The sequence below is a fragment of the Mesocricetus auratus genome, unplaced genomic scaffold (genome assembly GCF_017639785.1).
Source record: "Mesocricetus auratus isolate SY011 unplaced genomic scaffold, BCM_Maur_2.0 Super-Scaffold_6731, whole genome shotgun sequence".
Classification (NCBI taxonomy): domain Eukaryota; kingdom Metazoa; phylum Chordata; class Mammalia; order Rodentia; family Cricetidae; genus Mesocricetus; species Mesocricetus auratus.
The window spans coordinates 1,029,871-1,052,276 of record NW_024429185.1 but is presented as its reverse complement, the minus strand read 5'-3'; the positions used below and the strand labels follow the sequence as shown (position 1 = coordinate 1,052,276).

At 48.4% G+C, this 22,406-nt stretch overlaps 1 protein-coding gene and 1 long non-coding RNA gene across 9 annotated transcripts in view; one reads left to right on the top strand and one right to left on the bottom strand.

The window, feature by feature from the left end:
- Positions 1-22,406, bottom strand: part of Pbx4 (PBX homeobox 4) — a 39,869-nt gene that overhangs the window by 13,491 nt on the left and 3,972 nt on the right. For 5 of the 6 annotated variants that reach the window (XR_005875949.1, XM_040742034.1, XM_013125325.3 and 2 more), the window contains exon 2: positions 3,757-3,830. Coding sequence is in view for 4 of the 6 variants with exons in the window: in XM_040742034.1 (XP_040597968.1) it covers positions 3,757-3,830 (74 nt within the window). In the remaining 2 variants the exon portion in view is untranslated. Of the gene's footprint in view, positions 1-3,756; positions 3,831-10,498; positions 10,658-22,406 lie in introns of those variants that run through there. The other variant, XM_040742035.1, reaches the window with a different exon arrangement.
- Positions 2,702-15,480, top strand: LOC121139112. Of its 3 annotated transcripts, none has more exons than XR_005875952.1 (4): positions 2,702-3,247; positions 5,683-5,772; positions 13,004-13,120; positions 14,847-15,480. It is a non-coding gene; the product is annotated as an uncharacterized LOC121139112 (long non-coding RNA). The 3 variants fall into 3 exon arrangements; XR_005875953.1 differs by lacking the exon at positions 14,847-15,480 and having other exon boundaries at positions 2,702-2,910; positions 3,118-3,247; positions 13,004-13,893; XR_005875951.1 differs by lacking the exon at positions 14,847-15,480 and having other exon boundaries at positions 13,004-13,893.

Here is a 22,406-nt window from a genome sequence, read left to right as displayed (position 1 = left end):
ACCTGTCTCCTCACAAGTGCCGGGACTAAAGGTGGGCAGCACTGTGCCCAGCTTTTATTAATTTTTGGTGGTGTGAGACAGTGTTCATGTGGCCCAGGCTAGACCTTAAACTCTGATCCTTCTGCCTCCACCTCCTGAGGATGACAGGCAGACATGACCACAACAAGCTGAGCAGGGTCTTTTGTTTAGTTTTGTTTTTTTTGAGACAGGGTTTCTCTGCATTGTTTTGGAGGCTGTCCTGGCACTCTCTCTGTAGACCAGGCTGGCCTCAAACTCACAGAGATCCCCTGCCTCTGCCTCCTGAGTGCTGGAATTAAAGGCGTGCACCACCAACGCCAGGCTTGGTCCAGGTTGTTGTGTCTGAGCACAAGGTCCCCAACTGGGCAGTGTGGACTTGCAGGGCGGTAGACACGGGAAGTATTAGTATTGGTTAACTGCTTCTGTACAGCCCAGAGCCACTGCTGCCACCAAGCTTCCCACCGCTTGGTGGGATTGACTGCGCTGCCTTAACCAGGGACCACAGCAAACTCTTCCTCTTCACATTGCTGTAGCCAGGCGCTGTTGTCACCGCAGCAGGCGGAAGGACTAACACAGCACAGCGCGTGCGTGCGAGGGCCTGGGCTCTCCTTGGACAGACCTACGCACCCCTGCTCTCAGCAGCACTGTTCGCAATGGACCAGGACCAGATACACAGCACCGGCTACACCTCAGTCAGCGGAGCACACCCGGCACCTGAGCATGGGCAAGGCAAAGGCAGGACAGGAGAGTCAGAAGTTCAAGGCCAGCCTCGACTACTTAGCTTGAGGCTAGCCTGAGATAAGAGGCTCTGTCTCAAACAAAACGGAAAAGCACACAGCAGATCACCATTCAGCCTCTCAGTGAGTGTGACACTATGACATAAGGTACAACAGATGTACATGAAGCCTTCCCCTCCATGAAACAGATGTACATGAAGCCTTCCCCTCCATGAAACAGATGTACATGAAGCCTTCCCCTCCATGAAACAGATGTACATGAAGCCTTCCCCTCCATGAAACAGATGTACATGAAGCCTTCCCCTCCATGAAACAGATGTACATGAAGCCTTCCCCTCCATGAAACAGATGTACATGAAGCCTTCCCCTCCATGAAACAAACTGCTGCAAAAGCGCCAGAGTGCACAGCCTTCGCAGGAAGTGCCTGGAGCTATCGGGCTGATGAAGCAGACATCTCGGCACTCGAAAGATTGAGGCACAAGGATCAGAGTTTGAGGCTTGGCTTTTTCTTTGTACTTATGTGTGTATGTAGTGGGTATGGGTGGGTGAGAGAGAGAGAGACAGAGACAGAGAGAGACAGAGACAGAGAGAGACACACACAGAGACAGACAGACAGAGACAGACAGAAAGACACAGAGACAGAGACATAGAGAGACAGAGACACAGAGACAGACAGAGAGAGACAGAGAGACAGAGACAGAGAGAGACAGAGACAGAGAGAGATAGAGACACAGAGAGAGACAGAGAGACAGAGACAGAGACAGACAGACAGAGATAGAGACACAGAGAGAGACAGAGACAGAGAGAGATAGAGACACAGAGAGAGAGACAGACAGAGAGACAGACAGAGAGATAGAGACAGAGAGAGACACACAGAGAGAGACAGACAGACAGAGTCAGAGACAGAGAAGGTCCATGGTTGGTATCAATGCTCTCCTTGATTTATAAGGTATTGGTGTTTTACCTACATGCATGTCTGTGCACACGAGATCTGCCTGCTTGCAAGGTGAGAAGACAGCTTCATACCCCTTGGAACTGGAGTTACAGGAGGCTGTGAGTCATCACAAAGGTGCTGGGAGTTGAACCTAGGCCCTCTGTAAGAGCAACCAGCACTCTAAACCCTGGGCCATCTCTGCAGCCCCTCCCTTTACACACTGAGTTAAGTGCTCTCACTTGAACCCATCACTCATGATCTGACTAGTCTAGACAGGCAGCTCGACCCTGGATCCCATCTCATTATGGTTACAGGCAGCTCCCAGGCCAGCCTCATATTTACATAGGTCTGGGAATCTGAACTCCAGTTCATGCTTGCATGGCAAGCGACTTAAGCACTAAGCCATGTCCCCAACCACACCTTTTTTCATTTGCTTGTTTCTTTTTTGAGACAGGAACTCATGTTTTCCGGCCTAGATCTTAAGCTGTAATTTTTGATCTTCCTCAAGAGGTGCTAGGATTCCTCCCTTTTAATTATTGTTAATTTTTACATCGAATTTAAGCACGCTTCTTTATTTGTGAGATGTGGACATGTACCGCGACACATATATATGGAGGTCAGAGCCAATTCTCTTCTTCCACCGAGGGGATGGAGCTCAGGTTGGACACGGTGAGTGGCAAGTGCCTTTATGGACTGAGCTGTCCCGCTAGCCCATGCCACCGCCTTCTTCTCCTTCTTCTTCAACATGACTCTTTATGATTCTTTGGGAATTTCATAGCATGCACCCAAACCTGCTCACCTCCCAAGCCCTCCATATCCTCCCCTTGCCCGAGCAGTATCAACCAACCAAACCAACTAAAAACAAACAAACAAGGAAACCCCACTTCCGTCCTCTGTCTCCAATAACTCCTCATTCACCCTGGTGGCACTGGGCGCTGTGGTGTGTCAGGCAGTGTGCCCCTTGTCCAAACAGCTCCGCCCACAAAGTGTCCACTGCAGTGAGTCACTGGCCTGGCTCAAGGCCTCTGGCACAGCTTCATTGGTGGAGCCTCACCGAAACTGCTCTCAGCCCTCTCGCGGCTGCCCTGAGTCATGGAGACGCCGCGGCTGCTCTGCCAGGCCGGTCCCTGTGCATGCTCCAGCGCGCCAGACAGGAGCCCAGGAAGTAAGCCAATCCAAGGCCCAGGATGTGGGCCTGGGTCACTGGAACTGACCCCTCAGGTGAGGGCAGGGCCAGCTCTCCTAGCCCATGCTCTCAGGGCCAGCTCCCCACACCTATGGTGGGGGTGGGGGCCGTCTCTCCTGAGTTGGAGGGGACAGTTCTCCTGCTGCAGTGTCCAGTGAGGGGCAGAGCCAGCTCCAGCGTTGGGTCAGCATGGCCCTTGAGTTTTAACATGCATGGTACCAGGGTCATGGCTATCATTCCAGATACCAGCTACAGCAGGACCACAGACGCAGCCCAGGCCTGGATATCACCATGGCCCCAGTGGTAGCACAGGCCGTCCAGATCAGTATGGCATCAGTGGCAGCAAGGCCTTGGACACCAACATGGTCTCAGGTATCTGTCCAGACCCTGGGCATCTGCACAGCCCCTGGTGGTAACAGGAGCCATGGGCATTAACTTACACCCTGGTTGCTGCTGGGCCATGGATCCAAACATGGCTCTGTGAAGCAACCTGGGCCTAGAGGACACCATGGTCCTGTGTACTACCTCCCTTCTTTTATTTTTTATTTTTTGGTTTTTCGAGACAGGGTTTCTCTGTGGCTTTGGAGCCTGTCCTGGAACTTGCTCTGTAGACCAGGCTGGCTTCGAACTCACAGAGATCTGCCTGCTTCTGCCTCCCGAATGCCGGGATTAAAGGTGTGCGCCACCAACGCCCAGGAAACCACCCACTTCTTAAACACAAATATTTGTGAAGGTAGAAGACATCCATGGGGATAACCCTGGACACGTGGGTGAGAATAAAATTCTGTTGTTTGAATTTTGAAAGATGGCAGAACTGTGAGCGTGGAGGGGCCGAGGGTGCGGCACATGAGGCAGGAGCAGACAGTCTTAGCACTGCCTACCTGTCTTCCCCTTGATCTCGCAGAGCACGCTGAAGAGAGCAGACTTCATCCGATGGCAGTTCAGGGCATGCTTTCTGAAAGAGGCAGCAGAGGTGTGGTGAGGGAGTTAGCCTGTAGGGAACAGGGTCCTCCTTCCCAAGAAACTAGGCCCAGCCAGGTCTTGTGACACTGGTCACACCCTGTAAAGACAGGGCAAAGTATGCCACGTCACTTTGATTCATGTAAAATTAAAACAGGAATGTGTAATCTGTGATGCTGAACTTTGATTATCAACTTTACTGGATCAGAAATGTTTGGAGCTGGGCATGGTGGCATGAGCCTTAAATCCCAGGACTCTAGAGGCTAAGCCTGGTAGACTGCCACCTCACAGACTGCCTACTCTGCATCCCATGCTAGCCAGGGCTACCAGGGAGACCCCTGCTCAACAGCAACAGAAATGTTAGTGGCTTTCTGAGAGTTTGAGGCCAGCACGGTTGACATAATGAGTTCAGGCAAGAAAGGGCTGCACAGTAAGACCTTGTCTCAACAAATTAGAAAGAAAGGCCACATTGCACACTGTCATCCCTGCACTTCAGAGAGAGGAGGGCCAAGACGTTTGAGGTCATACTTGGCTTGTCAGGATGGTGCCAAGCTCTGAACTCAGGTCCTTTCTCAGGGTTGCTCACTGAGTGCCCTTACCTGCCGAGCCATAGCCTCACCCACCCTTCTCTGAGACTCGCATGCAGTCCAGGCCACCTTCAACTCCATGTAGTTGAGGATGACCTTGAATTTCTTTTTTTTTTTTTTTTTTTTTTTTTTGGTTTTTCGAGACAGGGTTTCTCTGTGGCTTTGAAGGCTGTCCTGGAACTCGCTTGGTAGTCCAGGCTGGTCTCGAACTCACAGAGATCCGCCTGCCTCTGCCTCCCGAGTGCTGGGATTAAAGGCGTGCGCCACCAACGCCCGACCTTGAATTTCTGATCCCCCTTTACCTCCTGAATTCTGGAATTTCAGGTCTGTGCCACCATACGTGTTAAGTACCCTTAATGACTGAGTCATTTCTGCAGCCCTCTTAGCCCTTTTCCCAAGGTACTGTCTCAAGTACAGGCTTTCAACTCCCTACGCAACCAAAGATAGCCTTGTATTCCCAATCCTTCTGCTTCAATTGGAGTTCTGAGATGCTAGGATAAGTGTTCTACCACGTGAACCACTCAGCCATCAGTCATCTTGATAAGAGTTGGTCTGTTTCCACTCTGGGTGTTAAGGCAATGTGGCTGTAAAACTACACAAGACTGTCCATATGCTGCAATAGAACTGTAGATTAATGTCATCGTATTTCAGACAGGGCTTCTCTGTATATTCCTGGCTGTCCTGAAACTTACTTTGTAGATCAGGATGACCTTGAACTTGGACTATTTTTGGTTTTCTGGGGCAGGGTCGCAATGTGTAGCCCTGGCTGTCCTGGAACTTGATATATAGACCAGAGTGGTCTTGAACTCACAGACTCACTGGTTTCTACCTCATTAAAGGTGTGAATCACCAAGACTGACTTAGCTTGACCTTTTTTTTTTCCTTCGAGGCAGGGTTTCTCTGTATTGTTTTGGAGGCTGTCCTGAAACTTGCTCAGTAGACCAGGCTGGTCTCGAACTCACAAAGATCTGACTGCCTCTGCCTCCCAGTGCTGGGATTAAAGGTGTGCGCCACCACCGCCCGGCTAACTTGATTCTTTAAATGTATTTTTTTTTTTTTTTTGGTTTTTCGAGACAAGGTTTCTCTGTGGCTTTGGAGGCTGTCCTAGAACTCACTCTGTAGACCAGGCTGGCCTCGAACTCACAGAGACCCACCTGCCTCTGCCTGCCGAGTGCTGGGATTAAAGGTGTGCACCACCAACGCCCGGCTTTTAAATGTATTTTTTATGTATGTGTTTTGTCTGCATTTGTGTTTATGCAGCATGTCTGCATAGTGCCCATGGGAGCCGGAAGAGGGCTTAGAGCTCTTGCCCCAGCCCTGCCCATCTATCAACTGGGGTGCTGTTGCCGGGTGAGTTTTAATAACTACTGTCTATCGGCTTCCGTTTGTCAGTTATTTGGCTATGATAGGCACCTCTCTTCCTTTCTAGGGGTCTTTTTTACTTCCTGGATAGGGTTTTGATGGTTTGTTTATTTATTTATTTAAATGTATGTCTATATACCACGTGTGTGCCTGGTGCCTGGGGAAGCTAGAAGAGGGTGTTTGCTGGATGCCCTAGGACTAGAGTCACGAACAGCTGTGAGCTGCCGTGTGGGTGCTGGGAACTGAACCTGCATCCTCTGGAAGAGCAGCCAGAGCTCTCAGGCCCTATTTACTTAGATTTTGCCATGATTATGTGTTCGTGTATGAGAAGTGCAGTGCACACGTGGACGTCAGAGGACAGGGTCAGGGGGTCTGTTTTTTGACTATTTTTAGGTAGCATCTTCGTGCCCTATCTCCCAATCCTGCAACTAAACCTTCTGGTGTTGGGATCACAGAGGATACATACTACCTTGCCTGGATCCAGATTTTTCATTTAGATAAAATCTAAATGACCTACTTTGGATTTTTGATTGGGATTTAAGTATTATTTGTTTGCTTTGTTTTCTGCTGTCCTGGAATTCACTGTTGAGACCAGGCTGGCCTTGAACTCAGAGATGTACCTGTCTCTGCCTCCTGAGTGCTGAGAAGCCCAGCTGAGTTTTGTTTCTAATAAATCATTGCCTAACTCCAGGTTAAGGCGTGCGTCAACACTTCTAAATGTTTCACAAGTTGGCTAGGGGTGGTGGTTCACGCCTGTAGTTCTGGCACTCAGGTGGCAGACAGGCCACGCTAAGTGTCAGGAGAGCCTGAGTAAGATGTTGTCTCAAAAAGCAAGTTATACAAAGTTAGCTCTTATATTTAGACATCTGACCTCTCTGTGTGTGTGTGTGTATGTGTGTGTCTCTCTCTCCCTGTGTGTCTGTATCTCTGTGTGTCTCTCTCCCTGTGTCTCTGTGTCTCTCTCTGTGTGTGTCTCTCTCTCCCTGTGTGTGTCTCTGTGTCTCTGTCTCTGAGTGTGTCGCTGTGTCTGTCTCTGTGTGTGTGTCTCTGTCTCTGTGTATGTGTCTCTCTGTCTCTATCTCTGTGTGTGTGTGTGTCTGTGTGTGTGTGTGTGTCTCTGTCTCTCTGTCTCTGTGTGTATGTGTCTCTCTGTCTCTCTGTCTGTGTGTGTCTCTGTGTCTTTCTCCCTGTGTGTGTCTGTCTCTGTGTGTCTGTGTATCTGTCTCTGTCTCTCCCTGTGTGTGTCTCTTTCCCTGTGTGTCTCTCCCTGTGTGTATCTCTCTCCCTGTGTGTGTGTGTGTGTCTGTGTACCTGTCTCTGTCTCTGTGTGTGTGTATCTGTCTCTGTGTCTCCCTGTGTGTGTCTCTCTCCCTGTGTGTGTCTCTCTCTGTGTATCTCTCTCCCTGTGTGTGTGTGTGTGTGTGTCTGTGTATCTGTCTCTGTCTCTGTGTGTGTGTATCTGTCTCTGTGTCTCCCTGTGTGTGTCTCTCTCCCTGTGTGTGTCTCTCTCTGTGTATCTCTCTCCCTGTGTGTGTGTGTGTGTGCCTGTGTATCTGTCTCTGTCTCTTCCTGTGTGTATCTCTCTCCCTGTGTGTGTATCTGTCTCTCCCTGTGTCTCTCTCCCTGTGTGTATCTCTTTCCCTGTGTGTGTGTGTGTCTGTGTATCTGTCTCTGTCTCTGTGTGTGTGTGTGTATATCTGTCTCTGTCTCTCCCTGTGTGTGTCTTTCTCCCTGTGTGTCTCTCTCTGTGTGTATCTCTCTCCCTGTGTGTGTGTGTGTGTCTGTGTATCTGTCTCTGTCTCTTCCTGTGTGTATCTCTCTCCCTGTGTGTGTGTGTGTATCTGTCTCTGTGTCTCCCTGTGTGTGTCTCTCTCCCTGTGTGTGTCTCTCTCCCTGTGTGTGTCTCTCTCTCTGTGTATCTCTCTCCCTGTGTGTGTGTGTCTGTGTATCTGTCTCTGTCTCTTCCTGTGTGTATCTCTCTCCCTGTGTGTGTGTGTGTGTGTGTATCTGTCTGTCTCTCCCTGTGTGTCTCTCTCCCTGTGTGTCTCTCTCTCTGTGTGTATCTCTCTCCCTGTGTGTGTGTGTCTGTGTATCTGTCTCTGTGTGTGTGTGTGTGTGTATATCTGTCTCTGTCTCTCCCTGTGTGTGTCTTTCTCCCTATGTGTGTGTCTCTCTCTGTGTGTATCTCTCTCCGTGTGTGTGTGTGTGTATCTGTCTCTGTGTCTCCCTGTGTGTGTCTCTCTCCCTGTGTGTGTCTGTGTATGTCTCTGTCTCTCCCTGTGTGTGTGTGTGTCTGTGTATTGTCTCTGTCTCTCCCTGTGTATGTGTGTCTGTGTATCTGTCTCTGTCTCTGTCTCTCCCTGTGTGTGTGTGTGTGTGTGTGTCTGTGTATCTGTCTCTGTCTCTCCCTGTGTGTGTATGTGTGTGTGTCTGTGTATCTGTCTCTGTCTCTGTCTCTCCCTGTGTGTGTATGTGTGTGTGTCTGTGTATCTGTCTCTGTCTCTGTCTCTCCCTGTGTGCGTGTCTCTCTCTCTTGAAGCAGCCAGCTCCCCCACACGCTATGCCACTGCTCCACTGTGGACCCTCGCCCCCCGCCCAGTGTCCTGGCTGAGCCATGGTATGCAATGCGATGAGGGGCTGTACTGTCAGTCTTCTGCCCACAGGGCCAGGCTCCCATCTGATGAAGAGGTCCTCAGCGGAGAGGACGCCTCCTCCATCAGACCCTTCTGGAGGGAAGCCTGAATGGCATTATGACTGAGCTGTGAGCAGACATAAACCTGTCCTCCCCAGCTGCTTTCCATCATGGTGGTTGTCACAGCAATAGAAATCCCACGGGGACAGACTCCAGGGCCACTCCACTGCTTGCGCCTATCCTTTCCCCACCGAAGGTCTCGGTGCACCTGACAAACACCTCTTTGCTTTCTGGGGAAGCCGCTCGACCAGTAGAGCTTACCCAGGGCCTTGATCCCAGCACCACAGGAGCCAGGTGGGGGGTGTACATCCGCAATCCAGAATTTAGGGGGCGGATAGAAGCAGGAGGATCAGAAGCTAAGGTCATCCTGGGAATGGGGTGACAGGAGACCCTGTCTCAATTCTATTCCTTTGACCTGTTTGCCTAGCCGTACATGAAAAACACTTATTTATTTATTGCTTTCATATGAGATCTTGATGTGTAGCCTGGGCTGGCCTCAGACTCCCGGGCTTAAGGGGCTTCCTGGCCTCAGCCCGCAGGTATATGTCATGTGCTGGGCTGAAATGTAATTTTTGAAATTTTTGGTTCTTTTGAGACATGTAGCTCAGGCTAGGCAGGGACTTCCTGTTCTTCTGCCTCCCATTCCGGAATGTTTGGATTATAAGCAGGAACCAAATATTTGTATTTCAAATTATTGTGTGTATGTGTGCTGGAATGAAACCCAGAGCACCTACAACACTGGGCAAACCCCTACACTGAACTACATGGGGAGTCCTTTTTACTTTTTCCATTTGAGACAGCATCTTGCTAAATTGCTCAGGCTGGCCTTGAACTCCTGACTCATCTCTCTCAGTCCTCTGTCTGCTAGGGTTACAGGCATGGACAACCACGCCAGTCTAAAATACATTTTAAAAATCTATTTTGTGGGCTGGATGGGTTAGCACACACCTGTAATCCCAGCACTCAGGCAGGAGGCAGAGGCAGGTGGATCTTTGTGAGTTCAAGGCTATCCTGGTCTACATAGTGAGCCCCAGGACTACAGAGAGAACCTGTCTCAGGAAAAAAAATAGCAGTTACTGTGCTTAGGAGGTTAGACTTCAGGAAGGAGGAGCCAGGGGACCCACTGTGGAGGCCATCAGACCTGAACAGGACTGAGATGCAGCTAGCCAGGGGCTCAGCATAGACACAATAACAGACATTTAATGTGGGGAACAGGCCTGCAGAAACTTTATGTAAAGTGGTGAGAGGTTTTGGGTGGAAGAAAACACCAAGGCAACCAGCATCTCTCATTTGGGCTGTGCATGGTACGGGACCTGGATCAGAGAGTCAGTGGACAGGCGCGGGCGTCACCAGTGCACAGGCACAGTGCACAGGAGCAGGCGTCATCAGTGCACAGGCGCGGCCCTTGCCAGGACTGTAGGCTGGAGCAGCACTAGCACAGGGCTGGGGAGTCACTGGAGATCTGAGGAAATCTCTGCTGGAGGAGACAGGGTCCCAGATTAAAGCTCAGAGACGCTTGCAGGTCACATGGAAGACAGTGGGACCCAAGTGCTAGTGAGGAGGGACCAAGGAAAAGCATGGCAGGAGAAGGGGACTTCCTAGAGTGGGAGTGAGCAGGCACAGAGGGGAGAGTGTAAGGAAGAGGAGGCGCCCATGTTGTCCTAAGTGTGGCAGGTGACAGCATCAAGTAAGGAGGCAGCTGGGCTTCCATTCTGCAGCGTGAGGCTTGGCTGGGGTCAGCTAACTCCTAGACAGCAAAACTGCCTTCCGCAAGCACACCAGCTACTTCAAACTCCAACAACTCTCATCTTGCACACCACCAAGCCTTTCCCTGTCCTTACTCATCATGTCCCAGGTCCTAGACAAACAGACACTCCTTGTGACCCACAGTAGAGCACATATCTACTCCATCCAGCTCCAGGTGCCTCAAACTGGCCTGCCTAGCCCATCCAGTTCATTCTGGAGAAAACCCTACCAAAGGTCTGGGCCTCTGCCTAGACAAACACAGAGGGACAGACACACCTACGGCCATGGCTGTGCGTGGTACGGGATGCTCCTCCTATGGGGAGCCGTGAGCAAACTTCTTTCAGAAACGGTCATCTCCATGTGTGTCATCTGCTACACTTAATTCAAACAGATGTTTCCTGTCCAGTCTGGATGGAGCTGGACCTCGGGGAGAAAACACTCACAGAGACAGGACACACATAGGCACATAAATATACAATAAATAAATCTTTGTTTGTTTTTGTAGGCAGGGTTTCTCTGTGTAGTCCTGGCTGTTCTGGAACTCTCTCTGTGGACCAGGCTGCCTCCTGAGTGTTGGGATTAAAGGCATTTGCCACTACCACCAGGCCTAAAACACATCTTTATAAAGACTATTCAGCCGGGCATGGTGGTGCACACCTGTAACCCCAGTACTCAAGGGGCAGAGGCAGGTGGATCTTTGTTTTCGTGGCCAGCCTGGTCTACTGGGTGAGTCCCAGGATCGTAAGAACTACACACAGTATCTCAAAAGCCAAAACCAAACAAATCTAGACAAGGACAGTCACAAGTGACGTGGCGGCTGCTGCTGCTGTGTGTGTGTGTGTGTAACATGTTAAATTTTTAAAGATGGGTCTTTTTTTTTCCAAGACAGGGTCTCTCTGTGTACCTCTGGTTGTCCTGAAATTCACAGAGATCCTCCTGTCTCTGCCTCTTGAGTGCTGGAATTAAAGGTGTGTGCCACTGGCAAGATGGGTTTTGTGTGTGTGTGTGTGTATGCACGCACACGTGTGCAAGAGTGTGTGAGCACACATTGGTGTTTTGCCTGCATGTGTATCTAAGAGAGTCAGATCTCTTAGAGCTGGTGTTACAGAGAGTTGTGTTCTGTCATGTGGGTGCTGGGTATGAACCTATGTCCTCTGGAAGAGCAGCCAGTACTCCTAACTGAGCCATCTATCTAGCTCAGAATGGGTCTATTTTTAATAAATGTTTTGATGAATTTTATGTGTATGAATGTTGTGGCTACATGTATGTATGTGTACCATGTGCATGCCTGGTGCCCACAGAAGTCAGAAGAGGCTTCAGATCCAGAGGATCTGGAGTTAGGGTTGGGAACCCTATGTGGATGATGAGAACTGAATCTAGATCCTCTGCAAGAACAACAAATGCTCTTAACAGCTAAGCCATCTCTCCTGCCCATCCCCCTTTTATAACAGGGTCTCCTGCAGCTCAGGTTGACCTTGAACGCACTCCCTAGCTGAGGATGGCCTCCACAGAAACTAAAACCCAGGCAAGCACTCTATGTTCTCCAGCCTGAGATTGTAGGCAGGAACATTACCACTGACTCATATCCCTATTCTCCCACTGGAGGATTCTGGGTAAGGGCTATGCCTCTGAGCCACACCCTTGGCCTTTCACTGAGGAACTGTAAACCTGTGCCTATTACTGGGCCGTGTCCCAAGCAGCTGCCTACAGATCACTGAACCATAGTCTAGTGAAGCTGACTTCTGAGTCCAGAGTGTTATCAGAAGGGATGACGTCATTTACTTGTCAAACCTAAGATGTGTATGTCCATGCCACTCTCTCTCCTTGACTCCAAGCAGAACCTGTGGCTCTAAAGGAGGCTGTCATTTCACCTCCTGCTTCACTTAGCTGATGAGAAGCCGCAGCAGCTCTCTCAGGCAAGGGTGGCATCTAGGGTGGAACTAAGAGTTGAGGGTCAGGGCTTGAGGCTAACAACAGCAGAAGCTAGACTGTCAGTAACCATGCGAGGTGGGAAGAAGGCAGGACACCCCAGGCCACTCCTGGACAGCTTGTGGGATCCTTGCCCAGATCCCTAACACAGCAAAGCTCTGAGGTCACAAATTTACTCCTTTATCGCTTATTATTTGATTTTGGAGGGCTGGGAAGACTTCTCAGAGCACCAACTGCTCTTCCAGAGGATTCAGATTCCGTTCCCAGCACCCACATGGTGCCCAAAACCATCTGTGACTCCAGTTCGGGAGACTCAGCGCCCTCTTCTGGTCTCTGCAGGCACACACGTGGCACATACACGCATGCAGGCAGAGCACCCACACATTAAATACAAAGTAAAAGTTAACGCCGGGTGGTGGTGGCGCACGCCTTCAATCCAGTACTCGGGAGGCAGAGGCAGGCGGATCTCTGTGAGTTCAAGGCCAGCCTGGTCTACAGAGTAAGTTCCAGGATAGCCAGGGCTACGCAGAGAAGAAACTTGTCTTGTTTTGTTTTTGTTTTTTGAGACAGGGTTTCTTTGTATTGTTTTGGAGGCTGTCCTGGAACTCGCTCTGTAGACCAGGCTGGCCTCAAACTCACAGAGATCCGTCTGCCTCTGCCTCCCGAGTGATGGGGTAATACGTGTGTGCCACCACACCTGGCTATTAACTTAATATCATCTTTTTGTAGTACTGAGATATAACTAGACCTTATGCTTGTTAGGCAGGCACCCTCCCCTTGGCCTGTACCCCACTGTAGTGAAAAATCTATATTGTAGATTTTATGGTAATGTATGTAAATTTTACCTGCTAGTGTGGCTGTGATTTGCCACACCCCAACAGAGAGCTGATGTTCCTCAGTCAACCTGAGACTGAAGAGACTGTAGGCGGAAAATGGGGTCGATGCTGAGCCATCTCTTCAGCCCTGTTGGTGAGTGCGTGCATGTGTACATGTGCATGCCTGCACGTGTGAGTGTGTGTGTGTGTGTGTGTGTGTGTACATGTCCATTCCTCCACAGCATAAATGTGAAGTTGGTTCTCTTCTTCTGCCTTTACATGGCTTCTAAGACTGAACTCATGTTGCTAGGCTTACACCCCTGGGTGCTGTGTGCCAACACGTGGGTGCTGGGAATTGAACTCAGGACCTCTGGAAGAGCAGCCAGTGCTCTTAACCACTGAGCCATCTCTCCAGCCCTTAAGAGGATTTTTAAAGGCAGCCCAGCATCAGTTTTAAAATGATTTTCTTGGTCCTTCACATGTGGGGCTTTATTTGGTCCTTTTGTTTCACAGCCCTAACACTGGGAAGTGAGGCAGGAGGAGGATACGTAGTCCTAACATGTGACTAAAGACACTCCTCAGTGCAGGGTGGAAACACCAACTAAAGATCAGCTTTGGACTACAAACTGCTCAGAACAATTTTGAGGAGGCCAGCTAAGATGATCCAGTGTCACAGACTATTCTAGCCAGAACTTGAGAAAATCCCTGCACGTTGCCATTATGTAGAGACTGGATAACAATTGATATAGTTAAGATGGTGGTGCACGCCTTTAGTCCCAGCACTCAGGAGGCAGAGACAGGTGGATCTCTGTGAATTCAAGGCCAGCCTGGTCTAGTGAACAATTGATACAGCTACCTCTTCCAGGACTTGACAATTAACCCAAAAATTTATTTTCAGGATCCCCTAAAGATGACGTTACCCACAGACAGCAGGAAGTAACTTTAAGAACATGACACCCAGATTCCCAAGAGATGGGGTGGGTGGTTTTTGGTCATTCAATAGGTTATGGATATTTGTCATTATTTAGGGTTGGTTGGTTACAAGTTGTTACTGATAATGGTCAGGAAAAAAAGACAAAGGAGATTCGATTCAGGGATCTTGTTTTGAAAAAAGGGGGGATACAGATGTGATAGGATAAAAGGTAGATTACTGAATCTACTTTTGAAAAAGCAACTACTAAACTGGAAGGTGGGAGCGCACACCTTTAATCCCAGCACTCAGGAGGCAGAGGCAGGTGGATCTCTCTGAGTTTGAGAACAGCCTGGTCTACACAGCAAGTGCCAGGACAGGCTTCAAAGCTACAGAGAAATTCTGTCTCAAACCTCTCGACCAAAGTAACTACTAGTTTTAAATATTTTACTTTGGATTGAAAATTGTATACAAATTTTATATATTGACATAAATTTGAGGTTAATTTGTTAAAACATATTGTATAAATGCTTCTAATCTTGTTCAAGGTATTGCACCTACACAGTTCATTTAAAAATGTAATGCAAAAGCCGGGCGGTGGTGGCGCACGCCTTTAATCCCAGCACTCGGGAGGCAGAGGCAGGTGGATCTCTGTGAGTTCGAGGCCAGGCTGGACCGACAGCCTCCAAAACAGAGAAACCCTGTCTCGTAAAAAAACAAAAAAATAATAATGTAATGCAAATTTCTAGTCCTTGAAATTTATTATTACTAACTATTTACGGTAATAAAGAAATGCAGGTTAGTAATTAGTCACCTATTACAATCAAATTGGTAGTCATATTAGGTATGTTTACAAGGTCAAACAGACTTATAATTTAGAAAGCCAGGTCATCTTCAAACATTTCAGAGATCTACAGAATATGGCATTTAACATGTTTTAATAACATAGGTTCTTTTTTTTTTATGACAGTGAGACATATCTGCTCCTGGCTGCATCAGTCTACTTCAGAGAGAGAAGATGATGGGCATCAAAGAAACTCCATATGGGGTTTACTTTCTTTGTGGCAAGAGTAAGTCACTGAGCAAGGAAGTGCCCTCGCCTCGACTGCTGACAGTGTGCTGTCCCAACTGGATAAGCAGGACACAAAAGAGAGTGACTGCAAACCTTACCAAGACAAGGCAAGACAGTCCTTCAGAAAATCCTGCTTCACAGAAAAGCCTGTCAGATATGCTAGGCCAGTAGGCTGAAGATGCCCCGCACTGCAGAGGAGCCTCGGGCGACTGTCCAGGAGGCCAACAGTTCCTGTTACTTCTCACACTTTTTGGAAGTTGCTTGCTCGCACCTACTGCATACTCAGTTAATATTATTTCCTTTTTTCGGTCTCTCAGGGAGACTAGATAGTTACAGTTATAGTTTCCCTTGTTTACCAGACTCAGAAAAGAAACTCATTAAAGAGGTGCAAAGTATAAAAGGTTGAAAGACTTTAAAGGATAATTTGATAATGCAAATTAGAATAAAAAGTGAATTAGGTACAACCTTTTGGACTCACCAATATTAGACAGATATTGGAGTATTTTTTCTGAATTTGTCAAATGCAAATGGACTAGAAATTGTTGATGTACTTATTGCCTGTATATATTGTATATAGTTATTTTACTTACTGTACATGATGTTTCTTATATTAGTTATAGCTTTCTTTTTTGTATTGGACAAAAAAGGGGAATTATGGTGATATATTGTTTATGATCTAATAAAGCCACTGAAGGTCAGAATGCAAAGTCAGTCACACTAGTCAGCCATAGAGGTCAGGCAGGGGTGGCATAAACCTTTAATCCCAGGACTCAGGCAGATGGATCTCTGTGAGTTCAAGGCTATCCCTGGCTACATGAGAGTGAATCAGTCTAAAAGAGAAACAGAGCTCATGCCTTTAATCCCAGCTCTAGAGAGATGTATAAGACAGGAGGGTATTCAGTCTCCAGCCACACTGAGATCAGAATTGCCTCAGCCTTGGTAGAGGTAAGAGCTGTCTAGTGGCTGCTGCTTTGCTTCTCTGATCTTCAGCTTAAACCCCAATATCTGTCTCTGGGTTTTTATTTCTCATGCTACAAAACCCTATCTACAAGGAATAAGGTAAAGGGTGATAATGCAGGACACCTGACCTTTCTACACACACACAGGAATGAGTGCGTGCACACACAGAGATATGCACTCACGCTCACACACACCAAAACATGTTTTCTGTCTCACTTAGCAACTTCAGATGGACAGTGGTTGAGACAGGTGGTCTCCCCCATTGATTCCCCTCTGGGTTTCTTTCTCTTTCTTTTTTTTGGGGTGGGGGGTTGAGACAGGATTTCTCTGTAGTTTTGGAGGTTGTCCTGGAATTCGTTCTATAGACCAGGCTGGCCTCAAACTCACAGAGATCCTCCTGCCTCTGCCTCCCAATGCTGGGATTAAAGGCATGGCCGCCACCACCCAGCTTGATTCCCCTCTGAAGGGCATCGAGGCTCTATGGAACCACTTTGTATCCATTTGTGCTGTGTCTGCTTTGGCATGTATGCCTGCTTGCATGCACCCTGCACGGTGGCACTCACTTCCCTTGACGACATTTCTAATTGCCTTCAGAGTCAGGCTCCACTTGGTCACATGCCATAACCGTCCCCTCTGAAGTCCCTCAGCGCATTCCTCTCTAGGCTTTGGGGACCAAGGCAGCATGAGAAGGGGCATGGGAAGATGGAGATGCGCTTTCAAGCCCATGGGACTGTCCGATGTCTGGCACTTGATCATGTCTAAGCGTCTCTAAGAAGGAAGTGAGGTATGGCTTCCGTCAAAAGGAGGCGAGGGGAGAGATAGCTCAGTTGATAGCTCAGTACTTGCCTTGCAACATAAAGACGTGTTCAATCCCAGAAAAGTGTGGATAAAGGAAACTTCAAATCTGAAATTATCCACCACAGATTTAGATTAAAGAGATCCTCTCATACTGTTATCTGACTCTGGAAAATTCCAAGTTTACACTGAGCCTCACATTCTCTGAAGAACTGAGTGCTCCCAGAATGTATGTATGTATGTATGTATGTATGTATGTATGTATGTATGTATCTCTCTGTCTCTCTGTGTGTCCCTCCTTCTCTCTCTCACACACACACACACACACACACACACACACACACACACACACACACACGCTTGCTTGCTTACGTGAGCAAGCGCGCGCACGCACACACTCACACTCTCACACACTCCCACACATTAAAGACAGAGTGCCGTATGACCCAGCTATACTACTCCTGGTCAATTACCCAAAGGACTCTGTACCCTGCCACAGAGACACCTGTCATCCATGCTCACTGGTCCCCTATTCCTGATGGCAAGACAATGGAGCCAGCCTAGGTGTCCCTCAACAGATGAATGAATATAAATGTCGTATAGGGCTGGAGAAACGGCTCAGGGGTTAAGAGCACTGGCTGCTCTTCCAGAGGACCCAGGTTTGGTCCCAGCACCCACATGGTGGCTAATGACCATCTAACTCTAGTTCCAGGGGATCCAATGCCCTCACCAGCCTCCCTGAGCATAGGCACACACAGTGTTGCACAGGTAAGCATGCAGGAAACACACCCATACACATACAATAAAATAATAAAGCAAAAAATAAATTTAAAAAAGTGGTACATACACACAATAGAATATTATTCAGCTGCAAAGAAAAATAACGTTGTGATTTTTGCAAGGAAATGGATGGCTCTGGAAAGGACAGCATTAACTGGGGTGACAAAAACTCAGGTGGCTCAATGGTAAAAGTGTATGCTGCCAAGCCTGATGACCGGAGTTCAAGGTTCAGAGTCCACAGTAAGAGGGAAGAACAGATTCCAGCAGCAAAATGGCTCCTGACCACCACATGCTTGCACACCCTCAAAATACGCGCACACTACTTAGTTTAAAAAAGAGGCACAAGCAGTGGGCTCTTCTTCCTGTACTATATTCATGCATACATGAAAACAGTGAGTAAGCCGAGAACTCCACACAGGAGAACAGAGAGGTCTACGGGGTGGAGAGAAAGGACGGGAGGGGTGCTCTTAGACTCGAGGAGAGTCAACAGTCAGGGGTGAGGAAGCTGCTGGGAGGGGAAAGAAACCAGACACACTGTTCAAATGTCATTAATATCGAACATTATACGCTTGGATACAATAACATTGTAAAAAAATGGTCCCCATGAGAAGGGGGTGTGGGCAGGCAAGGTGCCAGGGAGCCCTGTGCCCAGTGCTGACAGGAAGCAGGAAGCAGCCCTCACTGGCCTGGAATTTGCAGCTGCCTTCTGTGCTTCAGCACACCCGAGCCGCTCTGTCAAACACTCAGATGGACATGATAAGTTGCCTTTGCCACAGTGTGAGGCCTGCGTCTCCAGACAACCATCAACCATTCTGTTTTCAACAGCCACTAGACTGCCCCGAGTCACCCCTGAACAATTCCCAGGTGAGTCTCACACCGAATTCTTAGGCATCTCATCACTATGAGTCTGTCAGCTTTTGTTGAGTGGACGCTCCCTGGCTCCTAGCAACTGAGATTACTTGAAGATGTCAAGCCTTCTGGCTGAGCAGTGGTGGTGCATGCCTTTAATCCTAGCACTGGGGAGGCAGAGGCAGGCCAGCAGAGTGAGTTCCAGAACATCCATGGCTACAGAGAAACCCTGTCTCGAAAAACAAAAGAAAACAACACAACCAGCACACACTGCCATGGGGAGGGCCCAGGACTCTCTAGAGATGTTCAGAAGAACCATGACTCAAACACCAACCAAGGACCTGGAGAAGAGAACTCCAGAGTCCTCGGTCCTAAACTGATAACCTTTAGAAACTGCTCATCAATGAATGGGGAGCAGTCTGAGCACACTAAGGAAAGACACCGAGGAAAGCAGAGGATAGGAAAACCTCCTGTGTGCTTGGGTCACTGGAGTGCTGTGACAACAGCGATACTACTATATGCAATCTGCAGATTCAGTGTCATCCCCATCAAAATTCCAGTGTCAGTCTTCCACAGAAATAGAAAAAGCAACCCTGAACTGCGTGGGCCTGTCTTCCCAGCACTCGGGAGGTGGGGGCATGGGAACTGAAAATTCATTACACACGTTTACTTCACTTAAAAATGTTTTTGGATTTATTTTTATGGTTATGGGTGTTTTCCCTATGGGTATTTATGCATGCATGCCTAGTGCCCATGGAGGTCAGAAGGTGCTGGATTCCTTGGAGTTGTAGTTTTGAAAGGTGAGTCAACATGGGGGAGCTGGGAACTGAACCCAGGTCTTCCACAAGAGCAAGTACTCTTCCCCCCACCCCCAGACAGGGTTTCTCTATGGCTTTGGAAGCTATCCTGGAACTCTATCTGTAGACCAGGCTGGCCTCAAACTCAGAGATCCACCTGCCTCTGCCTCCCGAGTGCTGGGATTAAAGGTGTGCCGTGTACTTTAAATGATATCCCGATTATTTATAGTATCCAGTGTGCAGATGACACTTTCACAGTTGCTGTATCCAGTGCTGTTTAGAGAACTGTCAGGGGAGAAGTACAGGATGTTAGGATGTACCAAGTTTTGTTTCTTTTTGGGGGTGGAGGGTAAGGTTAAGTAGTTAGGCTTTCCTGGAATTCCCCATGTAGTTGCTCAGGCTGGTCTAGAATACCTTACGAATCTAAGGGTAATCTTGAACTTCTGATCCTCTGGCTTCAGCCTCTACATGCTGAGATTACAGGCATGCACCTCCTAATCCTATCTCTGTCTCCCTGTCTTCTTCTCCTGCATGTGTGTGTGTGTGTGTGTGTACTGCTGTTGCTGTTGTTTCGAGTGATAAGAAGTAGCATGCAGCACAAGTTGTCCTGGAGCTTACTCTATAAAGGTTGACGTCATACAGTGATCCCCTTCAATATATTTCCTTTCTACTATTATACTACACTTGCTGTGGATGTGTACGTACTGAGGGACCAAAAATTAAAATTAATAAGAGTTTAAAAACTTGGACCTAAATCTATAGAGAAAGGGAACTTCTATTGGTAAAGGAAAATTTAACTCTTTAATCAGGAGTGCCATGGCTGGCCTGAGCCCCTGCTCTCAGAGAAGGGGAGGTGACTGTCCCCCACTCCTCTTAACATTCCTTGCTAATTGCTGGTCATAAAGGTCCCCTGGACCATAAAGATCCCTTGGTCCAGGGGATAGCTAACAGACCCTGTGACCCCATAACCCTGCAAACCCAGGCCCTGTCTTATCTCACTCAAATGTATCTTCCTTAAAATACATAGTTACTGCTTGACTCTGTACTTTGTTTGACCTTAAGTAACTATGGAGACTGAAATTTGTGGCCTTCAACCTTATGGTCTGCCCCTTAAAAGCTTCTCTTTTTGGCTGGTTGGGATCTCATTTCCTCCACCTTGGAAAGAGACCAAGTTGGCCACGTTGAACATATGGAACCTTTTGCTTCTGCATCAGAGGTGGTCTCCCTGCGTTGGTCTGTGGGCTCAGCAAACCTGGCATAGCACGCACATGCGTGCAAGCCACAAAGGCACGTGTGTGGCGGGCAGAGACGACTTTCAGCGCTGTTCCTCCACTGTGCTGGTCCCGGGACTGAACTCAGGTACAGACTTGGCAGCAGGCAGCCATTTTGCCAGCCCCTTAATGGATTCTCAATTTAAGGTGGGTTGAGTCACTGGGTACAGAACCCCACAACAGAGGGCAGGCTATGCTGTGAGGAAAATACAGCCAAGCTGAGTTGCCTCTGGAGTTGAAATGCCTACAGACTGAACCTTTCTCACGACTAAAGGGATCTTCCGAGCCTTGAAGTCCAAAGAAGGAAGGGAACCAGAAGCTTCCAAAGTCTCAAAAGCTACACAAAAAAAGTGTAAGTGACTAGTTTTCACAAGTATTTTAACAGCTAAAGAATAATAGTCTCCTCTCCAATCTTATTATTTTTTGATACAGCTGGCCTTGAACTCACTTTTTCCTGCTCTAGTCTTCATGTCCAGCTTACTGATTAAAAACTGGCAACATGAAGCCAGGCAGTGGTGGTATACATCTTTCATCTCAGCACTCGGGAGGCAGAGGCAGGTGGATCTCTGTGAGTTCAAGGCCAGTCTGGTCCACACGGAGAATTCTAGATCAGTGTCAAATAGTGGATTCTATCTCAAAGAAACAAAACCCAAGGGGCTGCAGAGATGGCTCAGGGTTCAGTTCCCAGCGCCCACACGGTGGCTCACGTAACTCCAGCTCCACGGAATCCAATGCCCTCTTCTAATTCTGCAAGCATCAGGCATGTATGTGGTACATATATATATGTGCAAACAAAACATACACATAGAATAAAAAGTAATAAATCTTCAAAGACAACTACAGTTCAAAGACATCAGGAGGTGGTGACGGGATGGTTCAGTGGCAAAGGCCCTTGCCACCAAGCTGGGTGACCTCAGTTTGCTCCTTAGAAGCCACAAGGTGAGAAAGAGCTGACTCCTGTAAACTTACTCTGACCTCCGTAAGTGTGCTGCCCCACACCCACATGCATGCACACTCACAATAAAAACATAACCAAGACTAACTGCTTAGCCTTAAAGCAGACAGGCACCCTGAAAACGTGAGACAAGCACTCGCGTTCCTTCGTGAGCGCTGGCCACTGGGACACAGCAGAAGCTCACAAGGCTCGGTCCTGGGGCTGCGCTGGGCCCAAGGTGCCTGAAGGCCACACCTGAGCAGGGCTCAGCTCTTCGGCAGCTCCCTTTCCAGAACGGGACACAGGCAGTTCCCCAGGACACATCAAAATGTCCCTTTAGCAGAGACAGTTCTGTGTTTCATCTCTTCTCTCCCCAGAGTTTAACCCTTCAAGACCATGGTTCTCAACTTTCCTGGTGCTGTGACCCTCTAATACACACAGTTCCTCATGCTGTGGGGACCCCAACCATGAAATTATTTTTATTGCTACTCCATAACTGTAATTTTGCTACTGTTGTGAGTTATAAATATCTGATATTAGGCCCTTGTAAAAGGAGTCTCGACCCATAGGTTGAGAACCATAGACTCTCTTCAATGCCATGACAGTTTATGACTGTTGGTTGCCAGGAGCTTTGATAATTCAAAGTGCAGCAAACCCTCCCTCTTTTGGGGGCTAACTGAGGAGCTCACAGGAAAGCCTCTCCTGGTCTGGCTCCAATCTCCTCTGTGGAGCAACTCCTATTCCATATACACTAGACAGTCTCACAACTCAGGCGAGCACTAGGGCTCCTGATTCCCCAGCACCTGAACGGTGCCCAGAGAGCAGGATAATGGAAGGGCGGATGCTGTGAGGGAGAGATGCTGGACAGACTACAGACGTGCAGGAAAACCCAGTCCGGGTCGTGGAATAATGGCTGGTGAGATGGCTGGGGTGTAGTAAAAGTGCTGATGACCTGAGCTGGAGCAGGACAGCATTCCTAACTACCCAGAGAGGCTGTAAAACCACACGCAGCATCGGCACAGAGCTAGGGAAAAGTCCGTTTGCCTAGCAGAAGCACAGAGTTCTGAGCTCA